At 42.7% G+C, this 27,809-nt stretch overlaps 1 protein-coding gene across 3 annotated transcripts in view; it reads left to right on the plus strand.

Moving 5' to 3' along the window:
- Positions 1 to 27,809, plus strand: part of Dicer1 (dicer 1, ribonuclease III) — a 59,452-nt gene that overhangs the window by 11,641 nt on the left and 20,002 nt on the right. The window contains exons 2-13 of one of the 3 annotated variants that reach the window (XM_076921280.1): positions 731 to 796; positions 1,775 to 1,872; positions 7,175 to 7,362; positions 7,988 to 8,150; positions 8,925 to 9,055; positions 9,919 to 10,053; positions 10,669 to 10,829; positions 14,770 to 14,938; positions 16,357 to 16,829; positions 23,853 to 23,985; positions 25,460 to 25,702; positions 26,379 to 26,533. In XM_076921280.1, the coding sequence (XP_076777395.1) occupies positions 7,219 to 7,362; positions 7,988 to 8,150; positions 8,925 to 9,055; positions 9,919 to 10,053; positions 10,669 to 10,829; positions 14,770 to 14,938; positions 16,357 to 16,829; positions 23,853 to 23,985; positions 25,460 to 25,702; positions 26,379 to 26,533 (1,907 nt within the window). In that variant the 5' untranslated portion in view covers positions 731 to 796; positions 1,775 to 1,872; positions 7,175 to 7,218. Of the gene's footprint in view, positions 1 to 730; positions 797 to 1,774; positions 1,873 to 7,174; positions 7,363 to 7,987; positions 8,151 to 8,924; positions 9,056 to 9,918; positions 10,054 to 10,668; positions 10,830 to 14,769; positions 14,939 to 16,356; positions 16,830 to 23,852; positions 23,986 to 25,459; positions 25,703 to 26,378; positions 26,534 to 27,809 lie in introns of those variants that run through there. The other 2 variants (XM_076921279.1, XM_076921278.1) reach the window with 2 other exon arrangements.

Raw genomic sequence — 27,809 nt, forward strand, 5'->3', positions numbered from 1 at the left:
ACACATGAGAGGGCCATGAAAACACATTTTAAGAACAACCCATGTTATAGAATAACAGATTATAAGACTTGTCTTGTTTACATGCAGTTTTCTCACAAGGTCTCAGAAATTTCTTCACACAGCTTTGTTCATGGTATGTGTTCCTACCACTCATGTTGGTGTGCATGGTCTTTGCATTTTACTGGGTGGCATATAAAATGTGATGAAAATCTAGTGGATAGCTGGGTCGTGATAGTGCACGCCTTTCATTCCAGCACTCAGGAGGCAGAGACCACCGTAGTGTACATAGCAAGTTACTGGGCAGCAAGGGCTACACAGAGAAACCTTATCTTGGAAAAAAAAATGTGAAGGATGAGGTCGCCTTAGGAGCCAGCCAGCCAGGCTGGGGGTCAGAAGCATATGGTGCCGTAGAGTGTCGTGGTGCTCGGTAGGCTTACTGGCAGGTGACGAGGGGAATCTGTCCTGCTCTTCCAAGAGGTTTCCCTCACATCTGACTGAACTTGCTGCTTTTTCACAGTTGTATTAGAGTAGAATAGTAATTTTAACAGGTAGCCCTTTCAGTCATGGACCATTTTCTTGTCTTTTAGTAGATAATTTTATGAAAGATTTTATTCTGATGTTAAATATAAAAAGATAATTAAGTAGTTAATTTGTGAAGTCAATTTTTTAACATTGGTTTTTTAAAAAAATGAGTTGTGTCTTCTAAAATACTCTTTCTGATTGCTTTTAGGTTACCTAGGGTATGCATAAATACAGACTTGGAAACTCTGAAAGAACTTAGAGTCAGCATTTCGAGGTAAATATGTACCTGTTAAAGTAGTGTTAAGTTGTCCTAGTCTGATTTATTAACAGTCAGCTACAGTGTACAAAATGAGTTTACCTGCCCATGAGTGTTTGAAAGGCTTGGGTGTAAATGAGTGACAAGAGCCAGCTGCTCACTGGCCTGTCCTTGCTCTGTGACAGCAGTATAGGTGCAATGAGCTGACCCCCAAGCCCAGCCTGCATTAGAGCTAATAAGATCAGGGTTGAGCACAGTAAGCTTTTCCTATCAGCTTCTCTCTCTCTCTCTCTCTCTCTCTCTCTCTCTCTCTCTCTCTCTCTCTCTGCCTCTCTCTCTCTCTGCCTCTCTCTCTCTCTCTTTCTCTCTCGTTTTTGAATTGTAATAATCATTTGGGAAAGGCAACCCATATTTAATTATTTTCCCCAACACTAGCATTAATTCTAGTCTTGAACTGTCTTATAAACCAGTTTGATGAAAGAGTGGATAGAACAGGTTTAACAGCTCTTGGAGTTTGTATTTAATTTCATTTGTTACATTGAAATTACTGTTGGATTTCATGCACACACTAAAGACTTAACTCTGGTTTTATTTGGGTTTCTTGGCCAAGTACCTCTTCCGGTGATTTCATTTGCTTTTGTACATGTGAATGTAGGAAGTAATGTATCATTCCTTCTTTGCTTCTCTGTAATCTGTAAGGTGTGATCTTTAATGTTTGAGTCACATGTATGTATTCTTTAGAAGTCTTTCCTTGAGCTTGGCTGCAGCCTTTTCTTTCTGTAGGTCAGGCTTGCCTGTGTTGCCTCTCGTTCTCTGTTCTTTGTTTTAGAAGAAGACTTGGCATCCTAAAATATCCCCAAATCCTAAAATGTTTTTTTGTTTAAAAGTTGATACAAAATACTGGCTTGTTATTCAGCTCCTCGTCTGAGTAGGACTCTGGTGTGTGCATTCCCTTGACAGGAATCTTATACTTGACTGTTTGTGCATTTATTTTAGAGCTGAAGCTTGGGCATGCTGTGAGTTTCCAATAAGGTATCACAATGTCAGAATGCAGTTCAGACAGCAACAACACAGCGCTCGCAGACATTAAAACGGTAAATCTGGGTTGTCATCGGTGGAGAGGATGAGGGCTCACTTTTGTGTTTTATCACATACTCTTTTTGTCTGTTTGGCTGCTGTTTTTGTGGTGGTGGGTACTGAGTCAAGGTCTTGCTTTGCATTAGGTAAGTGTTGTGTGCTACACCCCAGTCTTGGTGAATATTGCTAAGTGAAGAACCTACAGAAGCTGCAAAACAGCTTTGCCAGTTTTATCAGTGTAGTATTTGATAAAAAATTAAAACCCAGAATTAAAAAAAGTCGCTTGGGGGTTAATCCTTTGGCTCTGTCGAAGAAGTTAATGATGGTTCGTCTCCAAGACTCAAACTCTTATATATCATCAGAGGTTCTGTGCCTTTCACCTATGCCTAAGTTTAAAATGAAATCAACTGACACATGCCAAAGAAAGTAAAAATTGGCAGAATTTTTATAGGTTTTTCTGTTATTACATGATTAGGTTACCTATTGATGTTTTATATTGGGCTGGCTTTCCTTAAATAGAAAGTGTTTTTACAAGGGCCATCCACCATATATAAAATGAATAAAAATTAATTTAAATATTATGATCTTATGAAAAATATAATTGGAAGGGTTTAATTGCTGTCTTCCACCTCGTAAAATCTTACCTTCTACCATAAGAGAAGGCAACATTCATTTCCAAACCAAATAAAACTATATTGACTTGCCCCTGATTGTGTTCTGTACATAATTGTGTGGCTATTCATGAATTCCTGACTCAATTTCACTCACACACACACACACACACACACACACACACACACCCACACCCATGGGAGCAGCAGATTAGATATATACAGAAAAAATGAAGCCCTTATCTTGTTCTGAGGGAGCCTGTGTTCTAGGAAGAACAGAGAGAGAGGGAGCGTCTGTGTCTGTGCATAAGCGTACAGTGGTTATGTTATAAGAGCCAGAGGGAAGCTGCTTGTGCCACTCAGCTGACTTGGCTTTCTGCACACCTGCATAGTTTGTTTGTTGAGTCTCAGCTGTAGTTAAGTACAGTGGTTGATAGGATAAAGAGAAACATACAGTTTCTGCACTCAAGGTCATACAATCTAATTGACCGTTTTAAAGCAAGGGGGGGTATTTCAAAGCTAAAATGTTTTAAAGTTCTTGAAGAATACTTTAGTTTATGAATATTAGTAACTTCAAGAAGATTTACTAAAAGTTTTAAAAATATAAGGACAAATAAGGAGAGAATGTCTAGCCTTCAGAAGTCACAGAAGCTTCTAGATAGAGGTCATCCCTGTCTCTTGCTTGAGCTGTGTTGGACTGCTGAATGCTGTGCTGGAAACAAAGTCTTAGCTTGTGATCTGCCTGGCTGAGGGCTTTCTTTCAGGTCTGTCCCCGACTTTCCCTTTTTCTTTCTTCCCTTCCTCCTTTTATTTCTGTTCTTCTCCACAGCCTCCCCCAACTCCTATCTAGATCTTTTATGGAAGCAAAAACGGTGATTTACAGTGTCATTTGTTCAGAGTTGCATAAAATTCAACTCACGTTGACTTGGGCGGTAAGGGAATTTGTTGGCTCCTGTCTTTGGCGAGGGTGTTAGGCTGAGCTCTGAGCTTGATTGATTGAGCTGCTCAGTGATGTTACCAGGGACCAAGTCTCTTTATTGTTACTGTTGGAAGTACATCTTTTTCATGGCTGTCAGATGATTTCAGCAGCAGATGGGGCTGGGATTTCTCGAAGCATGTTCATAGGGGAAGAGTTGCTTTTCAGCCAGTGACTGAAAGGCCCCAACCTTTTGTCATTGGATTAGCATGAATCAGTTCCTTGCCCAAAGAGAGGCGTGTGCCATGGGTTGAGGGCTAGGTGACTGGCATATAGTAGAAGTCTGAAGAAGAGTTTTGGCAACTTTGGTGAGCATATTTACTCTGTTGAAGAACACAAGAGGTTAGGCAGTGCTCTTATTTGGGAAAGAGTGCAGAGTGGATACCGAGTGATAGTCACAGAGTTACCCGTTGTTCCTAAAAGAAACAAAGTACTTATTTATATTATATTACAATATACATTTTAAAAAGGACCCAGTACTATTCTTTGTGAATGAAATCTGATCTTCAAATGATAAAACTTTAACTTTACTTGAATGTTCATTTTATCATTGTTTACAACAGTCACAACACCAAAGCATCAGTAGATGGGGGAACACACACACACACACACACATATTTGACTGCAATAAAGAAGGCAGTGCTGAGATTGTGATAACCTGCCTATCCATATAGGCTATCACGATGAATGCAATAAGGCAGACTTAGAAGCACGAATACTCCACAGTCTTATGTATACGCGGGACCTGGTCAACACCACTTCTGACAACACAAGGGCACAGGTGACAAGTGTGAGTGGGCAAAGTGAGGGAAGCTGGCTGACTGCTATAAGATTCAGTTATGGGGAATACATCCTAGAGATGGAATAGCCACTGGCTACAGTTGGTAATGCTGGTTAGGTTGTAATTGAATCTGCTAAGTGCGGCTTGTTAACATTCCCATCACACTTGATCTCGGGAGCTGTGTACCAGTGGACGTGCTGATGAGCTGAGCTGTAACAGCCAGTTCATCGTGTATGCCTCACATCACACTCCTTAGTATAGCCGGTTTTATTGTGAAAAAATGTCCGTCTGAGGTCTATCAGAGACTGTGTTTTGTTGTCAGGCCTCTTACAGTCTTTTTTTTGCTGTAGCTCATTTTCATAGTTTCTTTTGTATTTTACAGTACTGAGTTGTGAAGAATAATTTCCTTCTCTTTTAAAAATTGGAGCAAACTTAATTTCCTTTGTAGATCATTTTTCTAGATTAATCCTTATTACTAAGGTTGTTTGAGAAGAAAAGCAGCAGGAGGGTTAGAGATAAGGTTGTGTGCATAGTGTTTGGAAGGAGAAGAGCGTGGTGGCTGGTCTCAGTGATGCTGACTTTTCTGCTCCCTTTTAGATTCCCATCCCTAGGATTTAGCCTTGTTGAAACCTCCCAGGATGCCCTGATGACTCGAGATGAGCATGTGTGCTGTGTGAAAAGTGAGGGCCAGGCTTAAGGTCAAGGGTTCCTAGACAGAGCATCTGTGGATGTGAAGTTACAGCAGCACAGAGTGGTGGAAAGCCAGGAAGCGCAGGAAACGGTTGCCTTGGATGGTGGACCTTCAGGGTGTCCTCTTGATCGTTAGAAGCTAGATGAACTGGATTCTTCTGTGAAATGCTTGTTCTGTGTGCTGAGGAATTTGGAACTGTGGGTGTCAGGTATGGGGTGAAGGGTACAGCTTTAGACTTTTCAATAAAAAGTGTGTTGGTTATTTCCCAGGGAGAATATGGTTTCTTTGATCCCAAGCACCTGTGTAAAAGGCGGCCAGTAGCAGCAGCAGTAGCAAAAATGCCTGATAGTTCTCCAAAGGTGCTGTGACCCCTCACATGCCTCCTTCCTTTGAGAAAGGTAGTAAGACTGAGAATGCTGGTTGGTGTGTGGACAAGCTGCCTTGCTGAGGTCCTCGGTGCCCTATGCCGCTTCCTTACAGCAGTACCTTGAATGAGCTGTGAATTAGCCTTTATTGTCATTCTTACTGCCTTTTCCAAAGGAAGGAGGCATGCAAGGCATTCAGAACTGAATTATGCCATCTTGATTTCTGAAACAGGAGTGCAGTGCTGTACCTCGGTATGAAAAAGACTGGAAAGTAAAATGTTTGATTTTCAGGAAACTCTAGAATGAATTCTCTTCCAGTGTCATAGAGTAATGGCAGTGAACGCCACAAAGCAGAGTAAAGGTGACAATTCCAAGTGTAGGATTGGTGAATTCTGCTTATTGAGGGGAGCTACTGATAGGTTTTCACATAGAGTCTTGACATCCTAACCTTTTCTGGTTGAGATTTTAGAAAGATTGGGCTGGGATCAATAGCCGTGTAGTGCTCAGTGGGACCACGAGGACCTGGTTTCTTCAGCCCAAGCATCTTTGTAAAAGCCAGGCACTGTGGTGATTATCTGTACTCCCAGCACTGGGGATTGGATGTGTTGTGTGTATGTGGTGCCTGCTGGTAGAGATGAACAGATCCTGAGGTCTTGGTGGCTGGCCAGTTATTAATGATCTTGCAGACTGTGTCAAGTGTTTTGAAATTCCTGTCTCTTCATTTCGGTGTTCCAATGACAAACCAAATGACAACTCCACTAAAGTCCATCTTGAGGGAAGCCAGTGAGTTTATTGGGCTCACTTACAGAGCACCAGTGAGAGGCCACTCACAGGAGAGTGGGTGACCACAAAGAGCCATGCCATTGAAAATTCTTGCCTCTGAATGGATGGCAGCTTCCTGTAGCTGTAGATGGAATCCCTGCTCTGTTAACCTTCGACTCCAGAGCTCCTGAGGCTTCGAGGCCGTGTGGAATTAGAGCAGGACTCTGCAGAGGGCGGGAGGTGGAAGAGGGAGCGGCTGAGACTTCAGGTAAGTATCCCTGACCCTCACCTGCTCCTTCTGTGAGTAGGACTTGCCTCAGGGTGTCCTGCAAGTAGTCCCAGCAGTTCTGGTGAGAACTCAGAGGGCAGTGCTGTGCAGCCCCAGTTACTGATGCTGAGTTCTAGTTTCAGTGAGACTTCCTGTCTCAAGAAATGAGTGAGCTGGACGATGGCATCCAGTGTTGACCTGTAGCCTCCACCCTTGCACACACTGGCCTACACATATATGCACATACACATAAAAGATCAGTTTTTATTTTTCCAACTTACATAGTGAAATTTACTTCTGGAAAGAATATCTGAAAATGGGAGGGTGCTTAGATACATGGACAGTTTTCCATGTAAAGAATGTCATGGGTTTAGTTGATTGGGGTAGGTGTGGTTGTAAATATACATGTCTTAACGTGCTGTCATAGGTTGTCATTCTTGTTCTCGGCCTTTTAATAAAGTGATATATAACTAGCTCAAGTGTTTGCATCTTTAGTGCCTTCCTGTACTTTGGCTCATTATTTTGTCACCATAACATTAGAGAACTTAAAAAGTGTGTGTGTATGTATGTGTGTGTATATATATATATTTTTTTCATGTAGCAATATAAATTAATGTGTTTATGTATTTGTACAGTTGTCTGGTTCATTCTTTAGACGAGCTTCTAGCTATAGGATTGCCAGGATTGCTATAGACTGCTTGACTTTTAAAATCATCCTCTTAGATCTCAAGAGAAACCAAACCAACCATAGGAAGAATTTGAAAAGGCTTGCGGGAGTGGTAGTGTGATGTCTCTCTTGTTCCTCTGCTTCCTTTTGTTTTAACCCTGCATGGTTGTGTAATGGTATTCTTTTTCCCTTTTGTAGTAAGCTGTGCTAGAACAAAATGCAATGAAAGAAACACTGGATGAATGAAAAGCCCTGCTTTGCAGCCCCTCAGCATGGCAGGCCTGCAGCTCATGACCCCTGCTTCCTCACCAATGGGTCCTTTCTTTGGACTGCCATGGCAACAAGAAGCAATTCATGATAACATTTATACGCCAAGAAAATACCAGGTACTAATGAGACCACTAATACTGGAGCATTTTTGACTAAAATGGAAAAATTAGTATAGAGTTGACACAGCTTATGAAACTCATTTACCCTTTCAAGCCTGCCTCTTCTGATTAATTTTCTTATTCAAAACACTTGTATTCTTAATTGTTTTTCTATGTTCTAACATCTGCTGGGTAATCAGTTTGTCGTGTTGGTTCTGTTTCTTAGTTCCTTATCCCACCCTCCTTGAAATCCACACTGTTCTTTTATATCCATTTGGCTGTACCAGTCCTAATAAGCTGGGTTGGGATGGAGATTGGTCAGATGTTCAGTTCTCAGCAGGTAGAAGCATACCTCGTGTAGGGTTCAGTCATACATGTCATTCTAGAGAAGTAGCCTGTGCAGAAATAATTCTTAAATGGCATTGCTGGTGCTGGTTTAATGTCTGTGTACAGCAGCACCGCTGTGTGTGGCAGCCATTTTACTCCCCCATTACTCTTGAGTAAATAAATGTGAAGATAGTGGTTTTCTTTTTGCAAAGTTGCCTGCAGAAGATTTTAGAAAATGGGGAATTTTCTCTAAAGCAAGCCAGTTCTTAAGTGTGGTGTCTGGTTAAGAAGTCTGTGATCTTTTCCCATGTTTCAGGTTGAGCTGCTGGAGGCAGCTCTGGACCATAACACCATTGTGTGCTTGAACACTGGCTCAGGGAAGACGTTCATCGCGGTCCTGCTCACCAAAGAGCTGGCGCATCAGATCAGGGGCGACCTCAATCCGCACGCAAAAAGGACTGTGTTCCTCGTCAACTCTGGTAATCAAACATAATTTCCCACGTGAGGAGAAAATTGGATGAGACTTTATATTTAAGCAGATTATCTCTGTGGGTATTAAATTATTGAAAGTAAAACGAGTTTGATAAATAGTGTGCTTACTGAAGCCGAGCTAGCCAAAATACCATTTTATTTCTCTGTAGAATTCATCTCAATTGTTCAGACTCTGTGTTTCTCTTAGATGAGGACTTCTCTAGGGAAATGGCTAAGTTGTTAAAATTCTTTTCATTCTTGATATTTTAGCTTTGTAAAGCAGGCTGAAGGCTGACCAGAGGTGGTGATTTTTGCTGAGGTGGTTTTAGGACGTTCTGTGCTTCTTTAAGGCTGTTGGGTTGATGTTTGGGACTGCAGAGTGAAAGAGCCTGTGAACTCTGCTGACCCCCCCCCCCCCCCCCCCGTTGTTAAAGACAGTCTCAGCATGCTGGGATTTGAACAGTACTTGGTGGTGGGTTGGCTTGCTTTTCTTGAGAAGAGCAGGAGGGACAGGGGTAGTAGACTTGCTGCCAGTCCAGCCTGCCAAGGACTTAGCTTAGGTTGGAAGTCAGCTGTGAAGTGTATGAGGTTGTCCGGGAAGTGATGGAAGAAGCCGGGGCTGGACTCATCAAGTGACTATTGAAAGATAATCTTGGAACTATGATTTTTAAATTAGCTATTTAAAAAATTGGGTAGGTATAACAACAACTGATAATTTTTTTAACTGTTCAGAAGCCGATTTGCCATGATGTTCATATTCACATATTATCTTTTGTGATCAGCAAACCAGGTTGCTCAACAAGTGTCAGCTGTCAGAACTCATTCAGATCTCAAGGTTGGGGAGTACTCAAACCTAGAAGTAAATGCATCTTGGACAAAAGAGAGATGGAGCCAAGAGTTTACTAAGCACCAGGTGAGACCTGCAGAGACGTTTCCCTGTGCAGATACTGTAAGTCCTTGATTTGCTTATAACCCTCAGCCTTAGCTGAGGAAGTTTAAGACCCTTACCTTCCCATCCCTTTGCACTCTCTGTTTCTGAAGGTTCATCTGAGATCAGGTAAATTATTAAGGTGTGTTATCCAGTGGGTAGAAAAGAGAGCCGCCATTATTTCCCTGCTAGAAAAGTACAAATACCTGTGGCTTATTCTAAACTTGAAGAAAATGTACTTTTGAGTTACATCTGTTGAAAGTTGGCAAAGGTTCCTGGTTGAAGCCTCTGGTTTGTGAAGGAGGCTCTCTCTGCCTTCATATTTCCATGTAGCTAGCATGTGCTAAGGGCTTCTTGTGTGTGGTGCTAGGAGACCCAGAGTGGTTGAGGGCTGCACTGTAACTGACCTTTAGTGACCTACATGTTGGAATGAGCCCACATAAAGAGAGCCTGTCCACAGCTAAGACTATACAAAGTGTTAATCTTTCAGAAAACCCTGTCAGCTCAGTGGGGAACAAATGAAAAACTGACTTTTTTTGTGATTTGACAAGGTTGACAGGTCTCATCTGCCAAGGCATGGCTGAGGAAACCTTAAGTCAATTTAGTAACTTATTATAAGGACACAGTCTGCCTTTCTAAAGACTTCCTCTCAATCTTTTCCAGAACTTCCATCATTTATATTTTGGTTCCAGTGTTTGTATGTATGATGCACATGAGAATTTTTTGGCTTGAATTTTGACCCATGAATTTCCTAAGCCTTCTTCCATACACTGACTTGTGTGATCTCTCCTAGAGGTATAGCCAGGCAGGTTGATGGCGATTGTGTACTGATGTCAGTTTTATTTTAGGTTCTCATTATGACTTGCTATGTCGCCCTGAATGTTTTGAAAAATGGTTACTTATCACTGTCAGACATTAACCTGTTGGTGTTTGATGAGTGTCATCTTGCGATTCTGGACCACCCCTATCGTGAAATTATGAAGGTAGGTTTTAGACTTTATCAACTCCAATAACTCATGGTCAAATTAGTAAATTATTGAGTACAATACAGTTTTAAATTTTCTAAGTTTTACATGTATAGGAGTTTGTCCCATGTATGTCTGTGCCAGAGGCCAGAGAGGGTGTCAGGTCCTTCTGGAACTGGAATTCCAGATGGCTGTGAGCCAGTGTATGGGCATTGGGAATCAAACATGGGTCCTTGAGAAGAGTGGCCAGGGCTCTCAAGTGCTGAGCCAGCTCCTACGTATAGTATTTAAAACAACAACAACAAATTAAAAAAAGAGATTCCAAGAGCAATGGTGATAGTTACCAGTATTGGGAACTTGATTCTAGTACACAAGTGAATGAATCTTAATGTTCATTTAATCTATATAATCTAATAAGTTTCTAACATAATATTAATTGACATAATTTTTAGAGTATCCAAATGTGCCCTTTTGAGAAATAGATCTTGAAGTGCAAACTACAGTAATTTATAGTATTGGGCTACTGTTCCAGAGAAGTGGGTCTTAGTGGTTTCCTGTATTTGGATGTGGCAGTGTCCTTCCTGTAGCACTGCATAACGACGTCCTTACTGCCTGTATCTCTCATTATGTTAGCTCTGTGAAAGTTGTCCATCATGCCCTCGAATTTTGGGACTAACTGCTTCCATTTTAAATGGGAAATGTGATCCAGAGGAATTGGAAGAAAAGATTCAGAAACTGGAGAAGATTCTCAAGAGTGACGCTGAGACAGCAACTGACCTGGTGGTCCTGGACAGGTAGGCTCCTGAGAGAGCGGCCAGCTTAGGGAAGCTGCTCGTGTGCACCTGCATGTCTGAGAATGCCAGAATTTTAATTTCTTTAAAAAACACAGAACTATTAGAAGAATGTGTTTTCGCTTTAATCCCAGGTGTAGAGATGCAGGGCTTCTTCAGACTGTCCACAGCAGCTGACCATGATTTGCCTCGTGCTCTAGCAGGAGCATGGTTTTGCCAGCTGCAGATAGTTTCTGTGATTTTGTGACTTTGGAATTCCAGGAACTTTTCAGAGAGTACATCAATGTGAGGGCCCCGAGAGGCGAGTAGGGGTGGGGTTGCTGGACTTGAAGGGATTGTTACAGTTTGTTAGTAGTCGTGGTCAAAGAAGAAACAAAAGGAAAGAAATTCAATTCAGGGATCTCTTCTTCTCTATTCTTGTTTCTTTCCTATCTAGTGTTAGGGGGGTAAATGGGGATGGGGTGGGGTGGGGAAAAGAACAACCCACAAGGTAGCAAAACCCAGCTCCAGCTATGACCAGTGGGGAGTCCTTGGTATCCTTTTAGTATTTGGTCCCTGTTTTAGTGAACAAATGGCTGCTGAGAGGAGTGAGCGAGACTGAGAAGTCTGTTTTAAGTACAGTTCCCCACAAGGACAAGAGCATCTCCTTGTTTCTGTAGATAGCCTCAAATCGGGTACTGCCACCTTCAGCGAGGGTGTTGCTCAGGGTCACTGTCCTGACTCGTTTCGTCAGCCTGACACAGCTCTCATCATCTGAGGGAAGGGAACCTCAATAGAAAGTGCTTCAAAACAGAGGATTGACTGATAAACAGACACACCTGTAGGGCATTTCCTTAGTGATCAGTGAGGGAGGGCCCAACCCATTGTGGTTGGGGCCATCCCTGGGTTAGCGGTCCTGGGTTCTATAAGAAAGCAGGCTGAGCAAGCCATGAGGAGCAAGCCAGTAAGCAGCACCCATCCATGACCTCTGCATCAACTCTGCCTCCAGGTTGACTTCCTTCGACAATGAAGTGTGATACAGAAGTGTAAGCAAAATAAATCTTTTTCCCCCAAGTTGCTTTGGTCCTGATGTTTCTTTGCAGCAATAGTCACCCTAAGACAGCTCTTCTGTTTCCTGGTGTTGCTTAGACTGGGGGCTTAGTTAGAATATTTACCTTCAGTGTAAAGGACACACCACCAGCTTGTGCTTTGTTATTCTGACCTAGACGTCTCTCAGGGTGCATTGAAGGATTCTTAAGAGAATTCAGTAGTATACTTTAAAATACTTGAGAAAAACCCTTGTTTTGAAAATTGGTTGCAGGTTTCTGAGAAAAGTGCTGTTTGTGATTTGTGGGTTGTCTCTTTGAGGAGTTAACATTTTTGAGCTTCTGATATTTAATTGGCATGGAAACAGACACATGTACACATCCTGACTGATAATCTTTACCTTTATAGAAAGGAGCTGTGGTGGTTAGTGAAAACTGCCATTTTGGCAGAATCAAGAGTTACCTGGGAGAGAGAAGCCTCTGGCAAATTACCTTAATCGAGTTAAGGTGGGAAGACCCAGTCTAAAAGCAGGTGGCACCATTCCCTGGGTTTGGAATCTTAGACTGAATAAAAAGGAGAAAGAGAGTTTAAGACAGGCATCCATTGCTGTTTCCTGACTGTGGATGTGAAGAGTTGCTTCCATTTCCTGCTGCTCATTATGAACAGTGTTGCTAAACTGTGAGCTGGAACACACTTCCCCACTGAGCTTGTTTTGCCCGGGTGTTTTATAACAGCAGCTTCACCGACACTAAGTCAGGAGGCCTTGTATTGATAGTAGGGAAACGGGTTACCATTGGGAACAAACAGTGTGAGTATGGGAGTGTGTTTGTAAGTAAAGATAACCATCAGTTCCCATCCGAATAGTCTAATGTCCTTACTAGCAAACCTCTAGTGTATCTTCCTTTGGGATAGGCTGTTCCTTATGACCCTTGGCCAATACAGCTGTGATGTCTGTGCATACACAACGTGTGCTTTGAAAGTCATGTCACATTTCATTTATCTGGATTAAGTTTATTTACTTGGCTTGTTTTAAGGGAGGCTTTGGGGAGAAGTAGAACATCATAGAACTGTCTAGTGATAACACTGTGTAATCTTTTAGCTCACATGTTCCTTGGTTCTCCAGACAGCTGTAAGTGTGTAAGTTCCCATTTGCTGTCTTTGCTTCTTTTTCCTCTTACTGTGGTAAAGTACATAGCTGCTTTGAGCTCCTGATGCCTTCATGAGATCCCAACATAATGGATGCTCTTTGACTTGTGAGCTCAGATTCTCCCTGTTTGAAGGTATTTTATCTCACAACAAGAAAAGAAATGTAAGACATTTGGCTTAAGGAAACTGAAAACTGTAGTAAGTGTTTTTATTGTATTTCACTCACTAAAACCATTGCTTTTGGGGCAGTGTGGACTGTTCTGGTTGTTGAGATTTGTGGAAGGCACAGTGGACCCAAGGAATGACATAAAAACTGAATAAAAGTGGGCAATAGGCAGCTTACCCTACCAAAAAAAAAAAAAAAACAAAAAAACAGATTTCTAGTTAACAGGACCAGTGGAGTGGCTCAGCAGATACAGCCTAACCCTAGTTAAATACATATGTCCCTCCTTCAGGGTGGATGACATGGCACCGCCACTTCACCCACACAAAGGTGGAGAGAGGGAGCTGACTTCAGCGTTGCTCTCTGGTCTGCTCATGTGCTGTGGTCTGCACATTCCTGCCCCATCATACAGACCCCACAACAAATAAATAAAACTTTAAAACTTGACATGTGCAGAAGTTAAAGGAATTTACATTAGGGGTTGGAGAGGTGGATCTGCGGTTGAGAGTTGATGCTGCCCTTCCTAAGGACCTAAGGTGGCTTCCCAGTACCCGTATTAAGCCACCACCTTGGCCAGCTACAGATACATACATCTATACATAAAAAGTATAGTACATTAAAAGTAACTAAAAGTAGAAAAGTTTAGGTAGTATGTTAAGCTGTACATTTAGTGATAAAACATTCCCTGGTGACCTCTACTGATCAGTTCTGTTTCCAAAAAAATAATTCCTGGGTATTTTGAATATTTTTTTTGTTCTCCATTCTGCCTAAATGGACAAAAGATACAGTCTACCTACAAAACAAAACCCAATTTGGGGACTCCAGTGAAATCTTTTCACAAAGTTCTTTGAACCGTAATGATTGTTTGCAGCTAATTCAAAGAAGCCAAGTGTCACTAGGAGGCATGCAATGAGTCTGCCTTGTTGCTTTAGTAGAGGCCTAACCTAAATAGAGAAGGTACATGAATTTTTAAAAGATGAAGCAAAGGGCATGTGGGGAAGGCAAAGGACTGTAGCTGAAAGAGCCTTCTTGAAGGAAGGGGCATGGCCTTGTTCTGGTGGAGTTCCCTGATGGCGTCCACACGTGTCTCTTCTGCAGTCCTCCGTACATTAAACTGGAGTGGAGTTCTCAGCATACCTGAGTTGAGATGTAGTAAACACCCAACTTTGCATTCTTTTTTTTTTTTTTTTAAAGGAAAAACCCTCTTGTCAATAATATATTATTAAAAACAAAAAAGGGGGGGCTGGAGAAATGGCTGTTAAGAGCACTGGCTGCTCTTCTAGAGGACCTGGGTTCAACTCCCAGCACCCACATGGAGGCTCACAACTATCTTAACTCTAGTTCCAGGGGATCTGGACACCCTTACACAGTCATACATACAGACAAACACCAAACACATAGAATAAAAATAAATTATTAAAAACAAAAAGGAGTGCATATTTGCTGTGGGAAAATTCAGAAATATGAAAAGTATAAGATAAATACCTAAAATCCTACTACACTGCTAACATTTTGGAACATTTTCTTAGTGTCCTCTTCTCCTTGTCTTTTAGAAGCAGCTTTGCATTTTCGCTGATGATACTGACAACTTGTTTCTGATTTTTAAAGATACACTTCTCAACCTTGTGAGATTGTGGTAGATTGTGGACCATTTACTGACAGAAGTGGGCTCTATGAAAGATTGCTGATGGAGTTAGAAGAAGCACTTAATTTTATCAATGACTGTAATATATCTGTACATTCAAAGGAAAGAGATTCTACTTTGATTTCCAAACAAGTGAGTATGTGCAGAGCCTTGTGAGTGATAAAGTGCCTATCTCCACTGTGAGCCTTGGAATGAGGGGTCTTTCCATTGAGGCTATGTTTTACACATTTCAGTGTAAAGCCATATTCACTAGCTTCGTGGACATTTCTCACTGAACATAAGATCCTATCAGAGTCAAGGCTGGGTTTTCGTGGCAGGCACTTGTATTTGTGTGCTAGAGTCCCTGAAGGACTAAGGGTTCTGATCATGCCTGCTTAGGAAGTGAGCCCAATTTGATTTGTTTTGCTTTGCTTTTGGTCAGATGAGATAGTTCCTGCTGGAGCTTTCACTCTGAGTTCTCCACTGTCCAGGTGTCTGTAACAGGACTAGAGCCATCTGAAGTTGGGTCCACATGTTCAACAGCGGCCACAAGATTCTGCCACGTCAGCTTATTGGTAGGGAAAATTAGGGCACCCATTTCTGGCCTGCTGAGTCAGTGAAGGGGTTCCGAAGAATGGACTTGGTCTGACAGGGCCCTCCACCTTGGCACTGATGCTGACAACCAATAATCATCCTAGGACCTTGATGCCAGTTTTAATATCAATACCCTCTTAAATGGGGCCCAGAATTTCTCTTGTGGTGATTTAATTTTTTTTTAACAACAATGTCTAGGTTGGTTTTTTGTTTTGTTTTTGAGAGAGAGAGTCTCACTATATATATCTGCTTGTTCTGGAACTCATGATATACACTAGTCTGGCCTCTAACTCACAGAGGTCCACCTGCCTCTGTCTCTGAGTGCCAGAATTAAAGGTATGTCACCATGCCTTACCTTGTTTGGGTTTTTTAACCTTACGAATCTTGTGAAGTCCATATTTAATCCACTATCTTTGCTGCATATAAAACTGGTAATTGCCCCATATTTCTCTTCAAGTCAGCTCTAAGATGAGAGCCAGCACAGTGGTATATAGATTGTCCAGCCTCTATAGAGGGACGTGCTGCTGCTGGCCTGGCCAGAATTCACCCATGTGTCTTACCATTTCATTTTCATACTCGTTATAGTAGAAAAAAAATACATGTCTGAGTGACCTGGGAATATGTAGGGAAGTTGCTTTGGTCTTTGCTAAAGAGGAAGACTGGCCTGAGCTGCACTGGCAGGGCCCAACCAGATCGTGCAGTTGTAGTGCTGATGACTCCTGCATCCAGAGTGCAGTTTTTAAATCTCATACAGTACATAGTTTAGCTGCTATTTATTATTTTTGCTAGGAGAAACGGGGATGATTCATAGATCTGTGAGACAGAGGTCGGGAAGCCCGCTGAGCTGCCCTCTAATGTTAGGGTATTAATCTCCGCACTCTTGCGGGGTAAGAGACTTTAGAAGTGTGGAAGCTCCAGGTGAGCGTCTGAAGGGATGGGATGCTCATCGGCTTTCGGGTTTTTCACTTTTCTTGTAGATCCTCTCAGACTGCCGTGCAGTGTTGGTTGTTCTGGGGCCCTGGTGTGCAGATAAAGTCGCTGGGATGATGGTGAGAGAGCTTCAGAAGTACATCAAACACGAGCAAGAGGAGCTGCACAGGAAGTTCCTACTGTTTACAGACACGTTGCTAAGGAAAATCCATGCACTGTGTGAAGAGCACTTCTCCCCTGCCTCACTTGACCTGAAGTACGTCACTCCCAAAGTCACGCAGCTGCTGGAGATCCTGCGCAAATACAAGCCCTACGAGCGGCAGCAGTTTGAGAGTGTTGAGTGGTACAACAACAGGAATCAGGACAATTATGTGTCCTGGAGTGATTCGGAGGGCGACGACGATGACGAAGAAATTGAAGAAAAAGAAAAGCCAGAGACAAATTTTCCTTCTCCGTTTACCAATATTTTATGTGGAATTATTTTTGTGGAAAGAAGATACACAGCAGTTGTCCTAAACAGGTAACTGTTGGAGTCAGTGTCTGTTCCCTGTAGGGAGCGGTGCTGGAGAGTGTAGAGCCCTCGCACAGGTCAGTCTGTCTTACAAGGTCTCATCCAGAGTCTGTGTGTCATGCCATCCTGAAGGACCACAGCTGCTACCTATGAATAGTCACTTTGTTTGTTTTGTTGTTTTGTTTTTCGAGACAGGGTTTCTCTGTGTAGTCCTGGCTGTCCTGGAACTCACTCTGTAGACCAGGCTGGCCTCGAACTCAGAAATCTGCCTGCCTCTGCCTCCCAAGTGCTGGGATTAAAGGCGTGCGCCACCAAATAGTCACTCTCTAAAGGCTAATTTTGACATGGCTAAGGTTTTTGTCTTAAAGGATGTTAATTCATTCTAATTAATCCAAAATAGAGAACATACAAAAAATGAGTTGAACTCAAGCATTCCTTGTTTTGTATGCAGTTGCTGGAGTCAGTTCAGGTGTCAGTCCTCCTTTAACTGACATGGGCTTTTGTGGGAGCGTCTCTCACACAGCTGTTTCTTCACATGTCCTAGGAGACATTTTATCTGAGTCCTGAGGGTGATTTTTTTAAAAAGTATTAAATTTTTTCTCCTTAAATATGATAGTGTGAAATATTCTGGTTTCAGGGCAGGCAGGTCCTAAGTCCTTAGAACCTTGAGAATAAAAATTGTCATTTATATACTTGAGGAATTGCTTTGCTTGAGGTTGGTCTGGAAAGCTAGTCCTTCCCCAGTGCTTGAGAGGGAAGAAAGGACTGAAGGCTGGGTTGATGACTAGTGGCTACTGGCTTAACCAGTCCATACCCTAAAAGAGCACTTTTTATAAAGCTCGGGACATGAAGGAAGAAGCTCTCTTCCAGAGATTGATTGCTAGGTACACCCTGGATGGTGTGTACCTAGAAAGGGTGGACGTCAGCTGCCCTTTCCACAGGTCTTGCCGTGAGCATCCATTCATCTCTATCCTTTATATTAATCTGTATAATAAGCCAGTAAACAGTGGCCGGGGCCCTCTGGCTGCTTTGCAGAGGACTCTGCCTGGGGCTTGTGACTGACATCTGAAAAGCAGGAGCATCTCTGGGCAACTGAACTCTCCAGGCTTTGGCATCTAATCATGTCTCAAGGTTGATAAGTTACAGGATACCAGCAGCAGTGTGTCTGCCACCACAGAACTGATTGCTTGCTGGGAAAAATCCTGTGTAGCTTCTGTATTGACTTCTGTGGTTGAAAACCTAGGCAGGAAGACCATTGTTCTGTCTTCAAGGCCACACGGGGAAATTTGGAGGTAGATTTTCAGTTTAGGTTGGTTTATTAGACTGCATGTTAAAATCTGGGTCAGAAGGGAATGTTGCAATATTCTGAGGATATTAGCAAAGATAACGGTTAGTTCCTATTTATATTTTTAAATCAGTATTGGGTTTTCCTGGACATGGAACTGTGCTTTATAGATAAACTGCACGACAGGTGCTCATTTAATGTATGGTGGTTTGGTGGGTTTTTTTTGGTAGATGCTTTATCATTTTAAAGAGGGTCTTTATTTTTTTTTTGTACTTGAGGCTGTACTTTTCTGGGAGATCCATTAATTGGCCAGAGTTCTGTCCCTCAGAGCCTTTTCTGAAAGTAGTCCTCTCTGTAGACATATTAAGTTTTGTTTCCTGAGGTAATTATTTTTTTTTCCTTAACTATTTGAATATTTAGGTGTTTTAATTTTTTTTGAGTAAAGGGAAATTGGACTAGAGAGCAGTCATCTGGCAGTTTTCAGTCTGGTGATTTTCTGGTCATTGAGCCTGGGCCTCCTGATGGATATGGAGTGAAATAACTTGAGGTACTGAATTAAACAGGACATTAAGATTGGAAGGGAACCCTACTGGGCATCTAATCTAACCACTCAGTTCTATAAGAAATGCTACAGGAGGAACAGTGCTTTGCTCCAAGTTAAATTGTTAGGCAGCAGCAGAGACAATTCTAGCATCCTAATACCCTGGCTCTCTCTCGGCTTCCTGGGTGTCCTTGAGCAGCAGAACCTAGTCCTCACATCAGGAGTCAAGCCAGGGCACCAGGAAGCATACAGCTGGAGGCAGGGTGGAGGTGAGGTGTGGTGGTATTTCTTAGACTAGGAAAAGGCTTTTTGGGGGTCATAAAGTTGAACACTGGCACAGTCTTGCTTGTGCATAGCTGCTTGCCCTGGGTGCCATGGCTTGGGGAGAATGGGAGTTTATCCTTTTCTTCCCCTTCAAAGAACTCATGCTGGGAACTGCTTGTGTGCTATGCAGAGATGTGTCAGTTTCCATTCTAGAACTATTGGCCAGAAAAAGTTGATTTAAAATCAATCACTTGCTTTGTGTTGACTTAAGGATCAAGTTCATTGTGATCAGCTTTCATGAAATGTGGCTGGAGTCGGCATTCTTGGATGAATGAGGAGCAGTCTGAGGCTGACTTTATGGTGTCTAATTAGATGTACAGTAGAAGTTTTGTTCTAATAAGCTTTTAAATAAGCTTAGAAAACCAGTGCAATCTGGAGTCTTTCCTCCCATCTGTTTAACAGGAAACTCCTCCCTGAGGAGGTAGTAGAAGCTCTTCCTTCACAGGCCATGCTGCTGCTATGTGCTGCAGGCACGCTTAGTCTCACATTTGCAGTTTCCTCCTGTGTCCCCTCAAAGCTGTGCTCACAGCACTCCCTGTGGGAGAAAGGTAGATGTTTGCACCATGTCACAGTTACAAGTGTCACTCTGGTTCTTAAGTGCAGTGTTCTCACTCTGGTTTACTAGGATCCTGAGGCACAGGCATTGGACAGACCTGAGTTTTCATCTTGTTTGTCTCTAACTTCTCCCTCCCTAATACTTTTTATTTTGAACTAATTTTAGGTTTACAGAATATTTGGATAAGTAGAGCCCTGCATTCTCTCCCCAGTTTCCCCATGATTAAGGTCCTGTGTCTCAACCAGGGAACCAGCATTAGTGCGGTAGTAGGCCTGCCCTTCTGGCCTTGTCTCAGATTTGCCAGTTTTCCACTCCCTCAGACTAGTGCTCCTTCAGTCTCAGCCATTGCTAGGGTTGCACGCTTGGCCCTATTCCTTCCTTTTGTTTGTTTTAGGGGTCGTGGTCTGACTTAACCCAGGTTGGCCTCAAGCTCACTCTGCAGTTGCCTTCCCTTCTGACTGGTGCATTACAGGTGTGTCTCCACTACAGCTTCCTGTCCTCCTTCCCATTCCATGGGTCATGGAGCATTGCCGTTGTCCCCTCAGTCTTCTCGGCTATTTTTCTTGTTTCTGATGACCTTGGGGGTCAGGAATATTGGTCAGGCATTCCATATATTGCCCCTCCATTTGGGCTTGCTGATGGTGTTCTCAGGGCTAAGCTAGGGGTAGGGAATCCCAAAGACTACTGTAGAGTTGGCAGTCCTTTCTGGTCACATCATATTCGGGGCTGCTATAACAGAACCATCATTGGTGATGTTCAGCTTCCACTTAGTGTCTGCCAACCTTCCCTCCTGTAAATTCTTTCCTGTTTCTTATGAATGCTCTGGAAGCAAATCCCCACATGGAGAAGGTCTGCAAGAGGAGGGAATGATTGGCCAGGTGGGGTGTGTGTGCCTGTTGTGTGCAGCTGTCCTCCGCTCGTACTCTGTTTGCTGCCTTATCTCATGTGTGGACCATGTCTGGACCTGAGTCGGCATTCCTCTCTGTGAGCTCTGCTTTATATGGCTGACAGATACTTCATCATGGCCCTCACTTTCATAGGTTACTTTTGGTGGTTCTTTTTTTTTTTTTTTTTTTTTTTTTTACATATACTTGCAAGACTCTTGTACTTTCTGTTGCCACAGCCATAATCAGCCATTTTTGCAAAGAACCGCCTAGTCTTTTTATACCCAGTTTATAGGCACATATTTTGTAAACTTAGCTAATTTTAAAGCCTATGCATCTGCATCCATAAAATAGTAATAACACCTGCCCTCACTCTTACTGTGAGTATATGTCAGTGTACACAGAAATGTCTTGTTAGTGGTGCACTGATAATTAATAATTAATTATTCAGGGGCTCCGAACTGGGGGTGGGCAGAGTCATGAAAGAGTAATGTTTGCTTTGCTTACATTGACAAGACAGCGTAAAGACTAAGGGACACTACTAGGAAAGTATAATGTATTTCAAGTGCATGGTAGACATTTCAGATGTTTGTGTGTAAGCATATTCTGCTGTGTCTGTAGAATGTAGCATGTGTGTTCATAAAACAGTTTTAGTAATCTAGTTCTGTGTATCTTCTCTGTGTTTGGTCATGCCATTCCAGTCTATCTGGGAAGCAGCATGTAGCATGTGGTGTGGTCTTCCCTCTGCTCTGAGTTCCATAGAGAGATTGAAAGGCCATGTGTGGATACTCTGAGAAGCAACTTGATAAGAAATTTATGCTTCCTAAATATAATACAATTGAATTTTAATGCCTTTAAGTTTCATTTTCTTAGTAGTTTTGTGGTTGTTGTTGTTTTGTGTTTTGTTTTATGGAATTTTACAAAATGCAAATTGTTGAGGAATTGGGAAGGTTTTTGAAAACCCTGGCTCTTGACGTAGACCCAGGGAGAACAGTGGAGCTCTGCACACAGCTGTCAGCTCCCTTGCAGTGGCCACAGGAATGAGGCCTGCTCACTGCTTAGTCGTGCCAAGAAATCATAAGCACTTTGTGTCAATCACTTGTTAGTTCCTGAAGACAGTGGGACACTTACTGTCCTTGAAGCCTATGGCTTAGGTTTGGGGTGTGGTTAGGCATTCTATACATTAGTCTAGTAGAGGAATAATTTTCTGTTTTATGTTAACAACGCACATACATAACAATTATTGCTTACAAGATACTTTTTTTTAATCAATGTGCATGTTGTCTCCTCAGCTCTTCAGTTTGATGTGAGCATCATTGAGGAGAAATACATTTCTGTTAGTATTTCCATGTCTCGGCTAATTGAGACCTGCCAGCTTGATAATTTGGGCAAAGTATCTTTTTAATTAGGAGTAATGTGAATTGCACTTTAAAACCTCCCATTACATTCAAATTGACACTTATTAATGGAAACTCAGACTAACAGTACAAGGTATTTCTAAGGTAATTTGTTTCAGCTTTGAGACATGCTGTTTGTTTTCCCTTGACTCTGTTCTTTGTCGCTGACATAGTATATTCATCACAATAATGAAGCAGACCTTGGAATGGAAGATCAGGAAGCTTCTGATTCTGAACATTTGAGTCATTGAAGCCTAGAACAAACTGGATAACCTGGCTAGGACAGGTTCTGGGAGCACAAGACACTCCACGTGCCCATTCAGTTTGCCAGGGCTTTGATATTAGCCCGTTTCATGTGTCTAGTAAAAAGAATGGTTTTACTTAAAAATGCAATTTTCCATTAGGAATCTATACTATGTAGCATGATTTCAGAGGGACCATGTGGAGTCACTTAGGTCAGGTGTGGAACCGTTTATCCTCTGCTGAGTCTTTGAATGTGGGTATTTTCAAATAGCTGTAATGGCAGCAGCGACGGTTAACCTTGGTTCTGTGTAACACGATCCGTCCTGTGGCTTTTTTCCATGTTTTAGTCAAAGGCCCCTCTGGGTTTCTGGTACTATAGGTTAATGCCAAGGAGCAAGTGGGGAAGGGGCTGGAGCTTGGGGGTTCTCTCATGACATTGCAGTGGGATGCCCTCAGCATTGCTGTGGACATTTTCCCTCAGGACTACAGTATGAACTCTTTAACTCTTGGCCTGGGGGCCAAAAGAGGACTCGAACAGAGGTAACAGGGCCTTCTTTCCCAAGAATTCTCCTTCTAGTGATCATGGTATTGGGTAAAATGAACAGTGGCGGGCCCCGTCACACCTGTGGAGGAGCGTGAGAGGTTTAGAGTCTGCACTCACTGCTGCGTGTGTACCTCCAGAGAGTTGAGGTTTGTGTGTGGCAGCTGTTGAAGCCAGGTGTGCCAGAAGTGTGGAGCTGTCTAGTGGTTCTCTGACTAGCTCCATCCCATCCCCGGACATCATTCTGTTATCATCAATAAATTGAAAGTTAGAAGGAAAGCGACCCTTTTACTTGTCACTCTGAGCCAGCCTTGTGTTTGTCGTAGCAAGTGCTCAGCCTGCAGATCTGTGTGGTCAAAGAGGTGCTGGTTTTTCCTAAAATCTTGTAGGAAGAAAAGATTGTTGTCCTGGTTAAGCCTGAATTGTCAACTAGACACAGCCTAGAGTCATCTAAGAGGAGAACCTCAATTGAGGGATTGTCCAGATCAAACTGGTCTGGGGGATGGGAGGGATTGTCCTGTTGATCGAGGTAGGGAGGCCCAGTGCAGTGTGGGCAGTACCCTCCTTAGGAGGCAGGGGGAACTGGGCCATAAGCTGTCCTGTGAGCACTATCAAGCATTGTTCTCTGTGGTCCCTGCTGTACTCCTTTGGTTGTGAAATAAGTTCTGTGGTCAGAGCTGTGCTGGGTGGAAGAGCCGGTGGGACTACCATCAAGTTCCTGCCTGAGTGAGCACTGGCCTCAGCTTCTCTCAATGGTAGACTCTGACCTGGAATTGTGAGCTGAAATAGCCCCATTCCCCCAACACTGTTTGCTCAGAGTCTTCTATGAAAGCAACAAAAGTGAGACTAGAGCAACTGTTTTGTTAGGAATGTTGACCTAACATAAGAACAAGTGTGAACGCTGGATGTGCATTCCTGTCTTACAGAAGACTGGAGACTAGATTTTAAACCATCTGGAGAGATGGCTCAGTGATTCAGTACATACTCCTTTTCTAGAGGACTAGTGTTTGGTTCCTGTATTTGGTGGCTAACAATAGTCTGTGACTCTAGTTCCAGGAGTTAGAATGCCCTCTCTTGGCCCTCCTCTGGGCACTCTATACATGTGGTGCACAGACAAGCAGGTAAACACACACACACACACACACACACACACACACACACACACACGCACACACACGACAAATGAAAAATAAGAGAACCCAAAAGTTAAAATATGTTTCCCTTGGAAGTGTTTAACTCCTTGTGTGTCTTATATCCTTAGATTGATAAAGGAAGCTGGCAAACAAGACCCAGAGCTGGCTTATATCAGCAGCAACTTTATAACTGGACATGGCATTGGAAAGAACCAGCCTCGCAGCAAACAGATGGAGGCAGAGTTCAGAAAGCAGGAGGAGGTAAGAGTGACAGCAAGGGTTCATAGCCCCCAGCAATTAATGTCATTTCCTCCCCCTCCCTCTTCCTCTCTCCTTGCTTTTTAATAATAGTTGTTTATAAAGATATCTACTGTTTTCATGAGGTGACTGAGGGTCACTGATACATTCAGAACTAGAGTAGCTTCTTATTGTCATTAAGCAGGTCATTTTCCTTTATGGACCTACTAAGGGATATCTACACCTCATAGGATAGTGAAGGCCTGCTGTGCAGTGAGCCTAGAGTCTTCAGGGTACCATTTATGCCTTTAAAGGCCTGCCTTTGTGATATACATAAAACCACTGTACTTTGTAAATGTAGCTTAAAATTGTTCCTGCTCTGAAAACTCTTATCTAGGAAACAGCATTATAAAGAGACTGACATCACGTGTTCTGGCTGGCAGACAGGATCCTTTATTTGTTACTTAAAATTAGTAGAGTGATTTCTGTTACAGGCATTTGGTTTTAACATTTTGAGAGGATTCCAGGTCTGGGAAGTTCAAGAGCCAGTTTGACATCTCCATCTGAAGAACGGCATGTGCTATTTAACTTAGCCATGTGGGAATAGATTAGTACTACTTGTAACTATGGCAAAATCCCCCACAGAAGCAACTTAAGGAAGGGATGGTTTGTTTTGCTTCTTGATTTGAGAGTGTGCGTTATTGTGGTGGGCAGTATCTGATGACAGCAGTGTGAGGCAGCCAGACATGTTGCATTTGTAGTCCGAAAGCAAAGAACCAAATCTTGGGCTTAGCTTGCAGTCTGCTTTTGGTTGCAACCTGCGCTCCAGCACATGGAATAGTGCCTACGTTAAGGCTGCTCTTACTACCTCACTTAAACTTGTTGAGAAACATTTGTACAGAGGTCCCAAGGTTTGTCTCCTAGGTGATCTGATCTAAATCTCATCAGTTGACCAATCAGGATTTACCATCACAGGAGGTAGTGTGATTTTATTTAAATTTTGTGTGAAAACTCTTGTCCTTTGTTTTAATCCATTCTGTTTTCTTTTCATTGAAAGTTTCTCAGGTACTGAGAATAAGCAAAGCTCTGCTTTTAGTTTAATCCCAAGTGCACTGGAGAGTTTAGTGATGGTGCTTTGGATTCTTGGCAGAGGCTTGCATAGCACATTCTCAGGGTCGGTGGTTGTCCTCAGTGTGGCAGGCCACAGTAGCACAGGTCCCCAGGAGGGGCTTACTGTGTGACTTGCTTAGATGCGTTTGTGGTCAGCAAAGAGAAACCAGTCTGAAGGCATCCAGTGAAAACGCCTGTCATTACATCAAGGCTTATGGGCATGTGACTGCGCCCTCTCTGGCAGATAACACTGTTATCTTCCCTAGGCTGACCTTAGGATATAGTTCACCTAGGAAATAGGTCATAAATGACCATAATTAATGACTTTGTAATGTTTTCTTTGGGAAATTTCTTAGAATTGCTTTTTTTTTTTTATGAATTTTTTCAGGTACTTAGGAAATTTCGAGCGCATGAGACCAACCTGCTCATTGCAACAAGTGTTGTAGAAGAGGGTGTGGATATTCCCAAGTGCAATTTGGTGGTTCGCTTTGATTTGCCCACAGAGTATCGATCATATGTTCAGTCTAAAGGGCGGGCCCGAGCGCCGATCTCTAATTACGTAATGTTAGCAGATACAGACAAGATAAAGAGCTTTGAAGAAGACCTCAAGACCTACAAAGCTATAGAAAAGGTGAGATCAGAAAGTTAGTAATCTTCCTTTTTATTTGTGTGCATGGAGAGAGAGAAGAAGTTTGATCTACAGAGTTCAGTTTCGGTGGTGTGATCATATAAGGAAGCTGAGACTGATCCCAGAGAGCTGGAAGTATTTTATAAAGTAAAGTCGTAGAGGGAAGGTCCTGTGAGCCATTTGAGAAGGGTGTCTGTGGAAGAGCACTGTGAGTGTGGACAGCATAGTGGCCAATGATTGGTCTGAGTTGTGGCGGGAGAGTGAAGAGACATTTGTTTACCAACAAGAGACCAATAGTGTCCTCTGTGTGTGCATGCACAGTGTCAGATAATCTTTGCTCAGTGGGTTTCCATATGGTGGGAGTTGGGAGGAGTCTGTGGAGAGAGTCACTGCAGCAAATAGCTTTGGAGTTTTAAAGTATGGGGAGATAGTTGTGTCACACAACATACATCAAAAGTTAGTAAGCTTGTTGGTTTGTTTACTTATTTTTGAGATATTGTGTAGCCCAGGCTGGTCTAGAACCCATAATCATTGTGCTTCAGCCTCTTGAGTGTTGGGGTTATAGGCAGGTGCTGTCATGTCTGGGTAGAGAGTTTCTATGTAGATACAGAGGCAGAAAACTAACATCTGGCAAAGAAGATTGTTGTTCTCACCCCATGTCCTGTTTATGACTGCTCAGATCTTAAGAAACAAGTGTTCAAAGTCGGTGGATGGTGCTGAGGCTGACGTCCATGCCGTAGTGGATGATGATGATGTCTTTCCGCCATATGTACTGAGGCCCGATGATGGGGGTCCTCGAGTCACGATCAACACTGCCATTGGACACATCAACAGGTGAGGGAGAACGTGGCTTGTCAGTGTCACAGACTGAAGTCTGTCTCCACAGGTGACTGTTCCCAGTGATTGAAGGCCGCCTCCAAGAAGGGACAAAAACCACAGTGAGATAGATAGCTTGAACATGATATCACTTCAGGATATAGTACCAAAATTGTACAAGGTGGGTTTAATCATGAGAAAAATCTCATGGAAACTAGTTGAGAGGCCGGCTTCAAGGGATAGGCCTGCAGTTTTCAAGGGTTGCAAAGCAAGATCACTGAGATCAAGGAAAGCTCAAACAAAGGAAGATGTGATAGCTGTGTGACTTTTGATCCTGCCTGCACTGCATGCTTTTACTTACTACAAAGACTGTTTTTGTGAAACATTTGCTCCTTTTTTTACCCTTAAATGAGATTTATCCTGATATATAAACTAGGCCTGTAACTGATTTTCTTAGTTCTTTGTAATGTTATCAGCTCAGGAAAAAAAAATTAATTATGCCCAAGTCCAAATTAACTCATAATAATCATACTTGATTGCTAAAGAAAAATTCACCACCACACAATACAAAAATTGAAAGTGGAACATGTTCTGTGCCTGTTTTACTTGTGCCTGTTTGCTGTGGGGTTCTGTTTGCTGTTAGCGGAGAGTGACTGGTAATGGTGTTCAGAAATGGACTTGTGGGTGTGAGTTATACCTTGGGTGAGCAGCCACTGGGCTGTCCTACCGCCCAGGCCTCTTTGTAGGCAGAGCCAAGCATCTGCTCGCATATGTCCGTCTCGTGCACACATTTACAACTGCATTGCTGTCTCATTCCCTGCTTCTGCTGCTCCCCATTTTTACTTTGGCTCTAGGTCATTCTAGATTTCCTGTTTTCCTTGCATTTCCCTCTTCTTGTGATGAGAAGTCTGATCCCCTGTGCTTGGGTGTGATGCATGCTCAGCCGGCCTGTCTGTTGGCCCCTCTTGTCTTTGGAGCACCCTAGCTGCACAGGTGTTTCCCTTCCAGTTTGCTGGCCCTCTCAACATCCTCCTTCCTTGGACCTGCTTTCCACTCTGTTACCATACTATGATACAATGATGGAGTTTCTGGTTTTGGTGCCTTCTTGGTTCAATCTTAGGCTGTGTGGATACCTTCCTTACATGCGCCATGGCTGTTGGCAAGTCTAAGATACTTAAGATACCTACACTGCTAATGCACTCCCACATCATGAATTTTGAAATGCAAGCTTCAGTTTTAACTAAACTAATATTAAATAATGCCATTTCCTAGTTACACACATCCATTTCTAGTG

The sequence above is a fragment of the Arvicanthis niloticus genome, chromosome 23 (genome assembly GCF_011762505.2).
Source record: "Arvicanthis niloticus isolate mArvNil1 chromosome 23, mArvNil1.pat.X, whole genome shotgun sequence".
Classification (NCBI taxonomy): Eukaryota; Metazoa; Chordata; class Mammalia; order Rodentia; family Muridae; genus Arvicanthis; species Arvicanthis niloticus.